The following is a 10,315-nucleotide window of genomic DNA, read 5'->3' as shown; positions in this document are numbered from 1 at the left end:
ATACATATGCTCATATGAATCGAGAAACGAGATTTTGGTTGAAGATCATCATGAATTGTCTAATCCCTAGACTACACTACACTGATGTGACACGAGATCGAGTATGCTTGTTGTATGCCCTTATGAAGGGTATAGATATCAATGTTGGGTTGTCTTAAAATTAGCTATGCAAAAGGTAAAGGTGTATCGGGGGAAAGGTATGCTTTCGGTGGTCTAATAACGAGGTTATACGGAAAGGCTAGGGCGCCGAAAGAGAATTTGGACTACATGACACCATTATTCAAAGAGCTAGGGGATGTGACTAAGACAAAATGATTTGACCCTATTCATAGGACCACTCTTACCACAACGAAGCATAGCATATGCAATGAGATGATTATGGCCCATATGTGTGGGCTAGAAATGCTACGCCACCAAAATAGGTGTCAAATCTCCACTTCGAAGCAGCTTAGAGATATCAAGAGAAGGTACCCCTCAACGAGCACGCCAAAACAATCTTGGGATTAGGGCCAAAATTTTTTAGCCCACTTATAATGATGTCCCTACAGATGAGGACAAGAGGTGAACCATGTTGGATAGTGATCCAGATTCGGAGGAGGAATTTGAATCACCTCTAGTTATTGAAAATATTGTAGGTGATGATGATATGGAGGACTGAATAGGGAAGTTCTTCACCCTAATTTGACTTTATTTTGTGATTTTTGTAGTATTGAGGACAGTGCTAAACTCTCAAGTGTAGGGTGGAGTCATATGCTTGCCTATGTATATGTAAATAAATGTCTTTTAGCTTTGGTTATTGATTTTTATTTTGGGTTCCTTGGAGTTTATTTTTGATTCTTTGACCAAGAATAGTCCCTTTGAACCATACAAAAAATGAGTCTAGTTTATAGGATTGAGTCGTAGTGGTGGTTAAGTGAGGCTGCCCTATGTGAGTTATTTAATTACAGTGTCAACTCTCGAGTCTATGTGATGTTGAGTTAGTCAGTTGCTTAAAATAGAAATTTGACATATGTTTATAAGATAAGCTAATTGTACAATCACTATGGTTTGGTAGAATTGCTTTGTATATCATGGATTTGTTATTATAGAAATAAAACTGGGTAAGCTTGTCATTGTGTTTATGTCAAGATATCTTGCTAGACTACACGATTGCATGTACATAGGTTAGAAAAGTGAAAAGCATGCTATAAAATGGAATGACTGTGTTTACAATGCCTAGGCTCATTTGATTGACTTACAATTATGATGTGTGTTAAAATGATATTCCTTGATTGAGAATGTATAAAGATCCATCTTAAGTTGAATGTGTGACATGTGTGTGAGGTTTTGCTGCATTCTATGTTTACATGTTTATGTCTAGAACTTTCCTAATGTGTTTGTGAAATGAAATGAAGAATGTGGAGTTTAGGAAATGATGTAGGCATTTTTTTGATAGCCTTATTTATACCCCCATTGTATCTACCTTAATGCTTAATCCTAGTTAACCCCTTTGAGCCTTTAACTTTTTTCTTTGGTAGCCTCATATGAAGCCTATTCTCATTCCTTTATTAGACCTTGACTTTTATCAAAACTCCTAAGAGCTTTAGGTGAAAAAGATTGAAGGAAAACAATAAGTGAGTGTGAAGCCCCATAAAGTAATAGTTATTGGTACTTGAAATAGCTTATACCTTGTTGATAGGGAGTACAAAGAGAGAACCAAAGTGTTGAAAAAAATAGTGACTCCCTACTAAAGGTGTGTAAGTAGCTTAAAGAGAAGGGATAAACGAAGAGGGTTGGCAATGTAGCTTATAAGTTAGAGCTACCACAAGAGTTAATAGTTGTTCATCATATATTTCACGTTTCTATGCTTAAGAAGTGCTTAAGAGATTCTTCCCTCATTATTCCTACAGAAGGCAAAAAATAGTGACTCCCTACTAAAGGTGTGTAAGTAGCTTAAAGAAAAGGGATAAACGAAGAGGGTTGGCAATGTAGCTTATAAGTTAGAGCTTAGATACCCTCATCTATTTGTTCCTCTTAGTGTTGACGTTGAAGGTAATAGTCCTTTCCCATCTCAGATTTAATGCCTCTTTGAGTGCTTAAGTATGTCAATTCTTGCATTGCCTTTGTGCTTTATGTAGATTCTTTGATTGGTCATCATTCGATGATGAATGATCCCAAGGGAGAGATAGTGTAATACCCGAGATATTCTAATTAAGATCAATCCGAGAAAACCTAGAAAAGTTAGAAGGAAGTTTTGTAATTTGTGAACTACGAGAAGTACCTATGGAGCATAGATGGAGCTACGGGTCATAAGTAGTTCTTGTAGTCCACCTTGTGCCTTGGTGAAAAATCTAATTTTCTTTGAAACCTTCCTAAGAATGGCCTCTACGATCTGTAGGACATCCTATTGACCATAGGTGATGCTCGTATGAAATGTTCAGAGACTCAAAATATATGACATGCAGGAGAAGGGCTTCTATGGCCCATGCGAGGGTATACGACCCGTAGAAGGGGTACGTAGACCTAACCTAGCAAATTTCATTGAGCTCAAAGTTGTGCACCCAACTTCCACAAGAGGCCCCCTAAGGCCCGTAGAAGGACCACGGTCCGTAGGTGACCCCCATCAACTTTTAATGAAGGGTGTTTTCATCTTTTTCCACCCTTTTCAAGTTAAAACCCTGATGGTTTAGGTTTAAGTTAAGTCCCTTATTAGTACCCTATGATCCTTTTCCTCTCATTAGCACTTCAAAGACTTAGAGCAAGGATTAGAGAGGAGAAAAAGTTAGGGTTCAAGCATATTCATTGAGTTCTTCAAATTTTGCCAACAATATTATTTTTTCAGGTATATAAGGCTAATCATAGCATTGTAGTGAGTATGTCCTCACGCTTTTTATCTCAATTTTGTCATTAAAGAGTTCAAGCATGAGTTTTAGTCCTATTGTATTGAGTTTTTTTGAATGAGTTATGATTTCTTTCATTGAGTTCTACGTATATTCATTAAGACCGTGATTATTCCCATAATTCTAAGTCTTGAATTTGTTATTCATGCTTACATATCCTAGTTGAGTATTTACATTTTTTTCTCCTTTTGCATTATTTTGAGTTGAAGAATGATGTATTTTCACGTCTTGATTAAATAAAAAGAGTTTTTAGGGAACATGAGTGCTCCAATTATATACATTTCTTGAGTTTATGAAGCTTTATATTACTGATTTTATGCATGATTTACATGGTTTAAAAGAGTTAAGAGTCTTATGCATAGTTAATATTTTGAAAGAGTTTTTGAGAAAACCTGAGTAGTCCCAAATGCATATTGAATTTTTTTAAAAAAAGCATAAAGAGTTGAAAAATAGTTTGAGCTAATCGAACTAAAGTACAATGAGACTCAATGAGATGTATTTTGAGTATATTACTCACTATATTATATGAGCACTATTGCATGATTTTGGGAGTAGTATTGAACACCGATTTGGGTAAGAGATTAGATAACTCAAACCCCATAAACTACTAGCCAACGTAGAATAGAATCGTACCGTTGGTTTGGGTGACTCCTCACTTCAGTACCTGATACAGACTTTTATATGGATCCATAAGTTGAGATTGTGTCCCCTATTCTGGCAAGGAAATGAATGGCTCTTACAACATGAGCAGTATGTTGTATCATCACGAGGCTCATAGTGATGGTTGTCAGTTAGAGAAACTTTTCAAAAGAGAAAACATAACTTTTACTTTGAGTTGCATTCACTATCTTACATTTTGTAAAGCTTTGACATCTTACCATACTTGAATGCTTTACTTAAGTTGATTTACTTTCAGTATTTGATTCATGAGTATTCAGTCCAGTTTATTTCTCTTCAGTCATTTTACATATTGTAAATTCCATGTACTGACGTCTTTTGACGTTGGATTATTTTATGATATAGTTACAAATGTTAGAGATCCTCAACATGCGCATTATTGAAGATCACATTCCTCCAACTTTTGGTGAGACATCCTTGCTTACAGAAGAACTCCTTTTCAGTTTACTTATTGTTGTCATTAGTTCTTTTGAGGTAGCCATGAGCCTATTTCGGTACCTATTCAGAGTTATTTAGAGACTTCATATATAAAGTAGAGAGTCAGTCCAATATTTCATTATCGATGTGTCAAACTTTGAATTTTATCATATTCAGAGATTTACTTCAGATATGCATGAGTTTACTTTTAATGTACTTTAAATGCTCATCCTTTTTTGACATTTTTTCTATTGAAGTCTTTCACTGAGTAGTTAGCCAGGCTAGGGGTTCATGGGACGAAAAATAGTTTTTGAGTACGGCCACGTCCAAAGTGTAGGCTAGGGGCATGACGTATTAGCACTTTTTATTGATGTCACTATTATTTTTATTGCATAACTTGCATTCATACGCATCGCTGATCACTAATATAATTGGTTGTTGTTTGCACCTGTCGGTCATATGGGGGTCCGACTAGGTTATGTCTGCTATTGTGTGCTTTCCGGGCTTATGTGGGCTCGGTTAGATTATTGTTTAATTATAGTTGTGTATTTGTGTTAGTTCAATGATTGGTTTAAATGATTGGCTTAGAATTGTCCCTTCGATTTCCTCTATATTGGTACTTTCAAGATTTGGTTGGATTGGATTGGCCTTTTGGCTGCTATGATGTATCGTGGTGGTTCTGTTAGTGTATTTTTGGTTAGTTGATTTCTATGGTAGCCTCTGTTGTTAGGTTATTGGGCTAGCTCTTTTTATTATATTTTCTTGTCTCTGCTTATTTTTACTAAGCATTATTTTTTCTTTAGCTACTTGTGATGTATACTCCTACTCTATCTATTTTTTTAATGTTTAATCTTTGGAGCTTAGTCGGCCTGTACCTATTGAGTATCATATGTTTGATACTCATATTACACTTTTGCACACTGCAAATTCTAGTACGAGTTCTGGCCGTTAACGTGTGCCTCGTGTGAAGCAACTTTTGGATTCAAAGACTGAAGTTCTTTAAGCTATATTTATGTCGTTCTATAGTATATTTGATATTTTTTTATTAGTTTAGTTCGTATTGAAAATTGAGTTTCAATGAATGATGATATCCTATTTTTATATAATAAGTTATTTGTTTTAAGAAACAGAACATAAAGCTATAGTTGGATTTTTTTTTTTGTTGTTATATCCCTAAGTTTCTCTTCATTATGGTAAAGATTATGAGAATTTCTTTTTCTTTTAAATGTTTCTACCATCTTTGTATGTTCATAGATGACACGTAAATAAGATTTTTCTTTATGAGTTTGAAATAGTTTTTTAATAACCGTTTAAATTATCATTTTTGTTAATTGAAATCTTGATATGAAAATTTGAATATAAATATAAGGTTTAAGCTAAAATAATTAAATTCTAATGAACTCATTATTAATGAGTTGGCTTCGCCCTATATTCAAGAAACATTGAATTTAATTATCATATCGTTATATTAATATTGATTTTTCATTATTAAAACAATATGCATATATTTTAACGTTAACTTAAATTTTTTAATTGACGCGATGCATTTGCCCATATTCTAAAAAGAACTAGTAGTAAGTTGAGATACAGGTGTTATAGAGAGAACAGTTCGCCCTCCAATTCTCCAAGTCCAAGTGTCCAACTGCCACAAAATTTCATCATCCCGCTTTGCGTCTGTACCTTCTGACGACACGCTTTCCTTACACATACACTTAGTTTTTATTTTGTTTTGGCTTAAATTGAAAAAAAAGGACCTAAATAATTTACTACTCTCGCTTAGACCTCTTTTTTGACGGCAAAGCTCCAAGTCTCCTCTGTGAACCATATCTGCATATATTATTATAAACATTATAATAAAAGATAGGTATTGAGGTGTTGGGCAAGATCGGCATGGGAGATGGCAGAGGCAATTCCAATAGCAATCGGCCAGAGTGGCTGCAACAGTATGATTTGATAGGGAAGATTGGGGAAGGGACTTACGGGTTGGTTTTTTTGGCTAAGATCAAAGCTAACCGCAGCAAATCTATTGCTATCAAGAAGTTCAAGCAATCCAAGGACGGTGACGGCGTTTCCCCCACCGCCATTCGCGAAATCATGGTTTTCCCTCTTTCCCAGTTTCGGCTTTTTGTTTCTGGTGGAGACTTTATCATTAATAACGAGAATCTTGATGCAGTTGCTTCGGGAGATATCCCATGAGAATGTTGTAAAGCTTGTCAATGTGCATATCAACCAGGCAGATATGTCTCTTTATCTGGCTTTTGACTATGCGGAGCATGACCTCTATGTGAGTATATGCTTGAGTATACAAACTATTCGTATACATTTAATTCCAATTTTATAAGCTATGTTACTTGTCTTAACTGTTATCTACTGTATATCGCCATCCATAAGTGTTTACCTTATTTCTTTTCTTTCATTTTTAAGAACACGAATGTCTACAAGCTTAAGGAAATTAAACTATACAAGAGTCGAGCGTCTCATATAAAAAACCTTATGGTTATGATTTGAGTAACCCGAGACTTTTATATACCCTTTTGGAAATCCTTATACAATCAATGTGGGCCAACTATATAATTCAACACCTGCCTGATGTGTAACCTGATTTTATGATTTACACATGACATTAATGCAATATTACTGAGTGTGAGATTCATGCCAAAAATATTTGTACCATGTGAAATTGTTTGAGTACCCAACTTAAAACCTTAAGGTGATGGGTTCAGTAGTACCAGACTTCTATATAACCCCTTACAAAACCTAAGTGGGATGACTATATAACTGGGTAAAAACAATAGATAATGTCAAGGTCTCTTCATTATTAGCAAAACATAAAAAGAAAACCTCGATGCTTTCCAATTCCTTTGCATAAAGTCGGAGACCAGCTTCGGACCAAAACAACTGATGACAAAACTAGACCAGCTTCGGACCAAAACAACTGACGACAAAACTAACACAAGGAAATCAAAAACTGAAGAAATAAGAAATTAGAGATAGAATTTAGAAAGACACGATAGATTCTAGTAAAGGAAGCAATTAGTCAACCCCAAGTTTAGACTTGTAACCAACAAATTAGCATTCAATCACAAGAATAGAATCCAGGGGGAGGAGTAATTGAACTCGTACAACAATACTTACTAGAAGTAGAGAGTTTCAATTGAAGAGGTTAAGGGTATTCACACAAAGGAAGGGTCCGTCAGGGCCTCAAGAGAATTCATCAAAAACTAGGTAATACTCTACATTACTTCTATTTATACTATTAGCTAAACAATGGGCTTGGGCCCAAGTCCAAGTACTTTATAATAATAGTAGTCCTAACCTAAGTTGCGCGGACTCTTCACTTTCGAGTTTTGATGCCGCACCCATGTTAAATTCTCCAATAATACACTACTTTTGGAGAATCCGGCACGCACCCGCTGACATTTTTGAAGAGTCCGAGCAACACAGGTCCCTAACATAATTAAATGAATTGTGAGGCTAGTGGGGGGTTGTGGGACCATGCTAATCCCTAAGACTGTAATGGTAGTTAACTCTTGGTCAACGTTGGATAAACCAGTGACCAACTCTGATCAAAATTGGTTAATGCTCGATCAAATCTTTCATTAAATCTTCCAGTCTTCTTAATAAGGTAAGTTTGCAATCATTATCAAAAACTAAGGTAAGTTCGCGGTCATGTTATCGTCATTCTCCCCTCTTAAAAAGATTTGGCCTCGAATCTTGGCCTATAGGCAAAAGAGCCCTATAGGAATAAAATATTGGAATATCTCACAAAGGGGAAGATCACAAATCATTTCATCCAATACAAATTCAAACAAACACTCTTCCAACCATATTTATTTATTCCCACACTTACTGTCACGATCCAATTAGCGAAAGCCGCGATGACACCTAACCCACTTCCTGTTAGGTGAACCCAATTAGCATGAAACATCTCAATTTAATACTTATAAGACATTAAAGGCAAGTAATGTCTAGGTATGTATTGACGAAGTAAATGATCCCTTTATTTTGTAAGGCAATTTAAACGAATCTCTGTAATTTAATTTCTGATAGTAAAACCAAAGTGGAATTATGTCCAGCTTTAGACCAAAACAACATTTTGTCTCGAGTAAATAAAATGATCCTTGAATTTTATTTTTGTTGCATATATTTAGAGAAGTTTGTCTTATTCGTTCTAAATGTCGAGACTGTTTAGGCGTATTGTACACTCCACACATGTCTAGGTACTTCTTGCGAACTTCTAAGATAAATGAAATGAATGCCCTCTTAATTTCACCAGTTAATTAATTCCTGATGGCCAAAAAAAAAGAGGATTTGACTTTTCTATTAAAAGATAATGCTAATTATGTCCTTACCTTTGCCTTCTTGAACAATATGGGTGTATCGTTTGCCCCTAATGTCTTAATTATCTATGTGGGTGACAATTGTCATCTAACTCCATTATCCATTTGAAACCTTCATTTGCATTAGGAAATTATCAGACATCATAGAGACAAGGTCAATCAGGCAATCAATCAGTACACTGTCAAGTCTCTGTTATGGCAGCTGCTTAATGGTCTCAATTATCTTCACAGGCAAGACATGTTTATTAGATTTCTTTGTTACTTTTATAACTAGATTCTTATCTTGCCTTAGTGTTATCCTTTTCATTTCATTGTAGTAATTGGATTGTACACCGAGACCTAAAGCCATCAAATATCTTGGTATGGTTCTGTCCTGTCTATCCTAGTTTCTCTTCTTTTACATTTTTTTATAGTAGCGTTGGGCCGTATGACATTCTTGTAAATTGAAACATTCCTAATTTTGTATCCTTCATTTCCCTTTACAGGTAATGGGCGAAGGAGAAGAACATGGAGTTGTTAAAATTGCTGATTTCGGCCTTGCAAGAATTTATCAAGCTCCACTGAAACCATTAGCTGAGAATGGGGTGAGTTACACTTGGTATTGCGATTATAGCTTCTCCATCTCATCTTTTTGGTTTAGCTTGTGATTGCTGCTGTGGATGGTGCTTTTGCTTCCCCTTTCCCAGTAGAGTAGTTACACCTTATATATAAAAGCTTAAGCTGTTTTCTGTTAAATGGCACCCAAAGGTGTAATCTAGGGTCAATGGAGCTGGAATGGGCCATGGAAGACCAAAGTTCAAAACTAAGCAGAAAAAAAACACATTTGGTGGTTCCCAATTCTATAAGCCTTGATGGAAAGGTTGTGCTAGTAGAAAGTATCTAGTTGTCCGGTACTTGTGCTGGTGGGAGGTAGCAGATACTTGGTGGGTTAGTCGAGGTGTGTGTTTGGCCCCGATACCATAGTTATCGAGAAAAAGCTACACCATATCAACTGCTGTTATCGTTCCCTTGTTTCCTTGTCTCTTATCTTTCTATCTTCAAAAGGTTTTGCAATTTATGGTTTCCAATCTGTCAAAGAGCTTTATTGGTGCTGGTGCACCACTTCACTCTAGGGCATCTTGATATTGCAGCAAGAAGTCACACCATTTTCAATAGTATTTATTCTGCTGGTCTTTTAGTGCTTTTTGGATTTCAAAATGTTTTGTTTGTTTTGGTTTTAGTAATTAATCTTTTTTTTTGTTTTGAAAAAGTAATTGTTAATATTTGTGTGAGAATAAGACAAGAAAGAGAGAATTGAACAGAACGCAACCTAATTAATTATTCCCTCAAGCAATTGGGTATAAATAGTGAATGTACAAGTGCTAAAAAAGAGAGGAAATATTCTGACTACTAGATTACAAGCAAGAATCAATCTATTTGATTTCAAGTAATCCTAATCAGTACACAATATCATCTAATATTCTTTTTTGAAACTGAATATCATCTAATATTCTTAACCATTTGGATTTGGATGATTGATTTGGCTATGTTTGTTTATTTGAAAAATATCACTAAAACCCTAATAAATTAATGTTTGAAAGAGATTAACTCTTAACTGATCCCCGAATGGAATTACATTTCCCTCTCCCCCCCAAACCCCCTCACACACAAACACACAAAAGGCCAAGGAGAAACTTAAGAAATTTGAGAAACAGCCCAACAATTGGAGATTAACCATAAGAAATACCTCACTTGCCCTTTTGGTTCTTTGTGAAACCAATGATCATGTTTTTAGTAACATCCTGCTTTGGATTTTGAAACCAAAACAAGTTGGTCCCAAAAAGAAACAGATAACTGCCATTATAGAAAATGCTGAACTTCTTCAACTTTGAGAGAACTAAGATTAGAACTGTTAAAAGCATCCTTTGGTATTTTAAAGAATTACTAATAACCTATCTTTTGTTTTGTTGATAAAGTTAACAGGTATTATAAACAAAGAAGTACACCAATAGTGAACTCCTA

The 10,315-nt window shown here is 35.3% G+C and overlaps 1 protein-coding gene across 5 annotated transcripts in view; it reads left to right on the top strand.

The window, feature by feature from the left end:
* Nucleotides 1-5,716: 5,716 nt before the first annotated feature.
* Nucleotides 5,717-10,315, top strand: part of LOC129896897 (cyclin-dependent kinase E-1-like) — a 35,672-nt gene continuing 31,073 nt past the window's right edge. For 3 of the 5 annotated variants that reach the window (XM_055972886.1, XM_055972883.1, XM_055972884.1), the window contains exons 1-5: nt 5,720-6,071; nt 6,148-6,258; nt 8,442-8,545; nt 8,632-8,674; nt 8,800-8,898. In XM_055972886.1, the coding sequence (XP_055828861.1) occupies nt 5,865-6,071; nt 6,148-6,258; nt 8,442-8,545; nt 8,632-8,674; nt 8,800-8,898 (564 nt within the window). In that variant the 5' untranslated portion in view covers nt 5,720-5,864. Of the gene's footprint in view, nt 6,072-6,147; nt 6,259-8,441; nt 8,546-8,631; nt 8,675-8,799; nt 8,899-10,315 lie in introns of all 5 variants that reach the window. The other 2 variants (XM_055972887.1, XM_055972885.1) reach the window with 2 other exon arrangements.

This window comes from Solanum dulcamara, chromosome 7 (genome assembly GCF_947179165.1).
Source record: "Solanum dulcamara chromosome 7, daSolDulc1.2, whole genome shotgun sequence".
Classification (NCBI taxonomy): Eukaryota; Viridiplantae; Streptophyta; class Magnoliopsida; order Solanales; family Solanaceae; genus Solanum; species Solanum dulcamara.
Note: the sequence above shows the minus strand (reverse complement) of the source record. Positions and strands in the feature narration are given on the sequence as shown.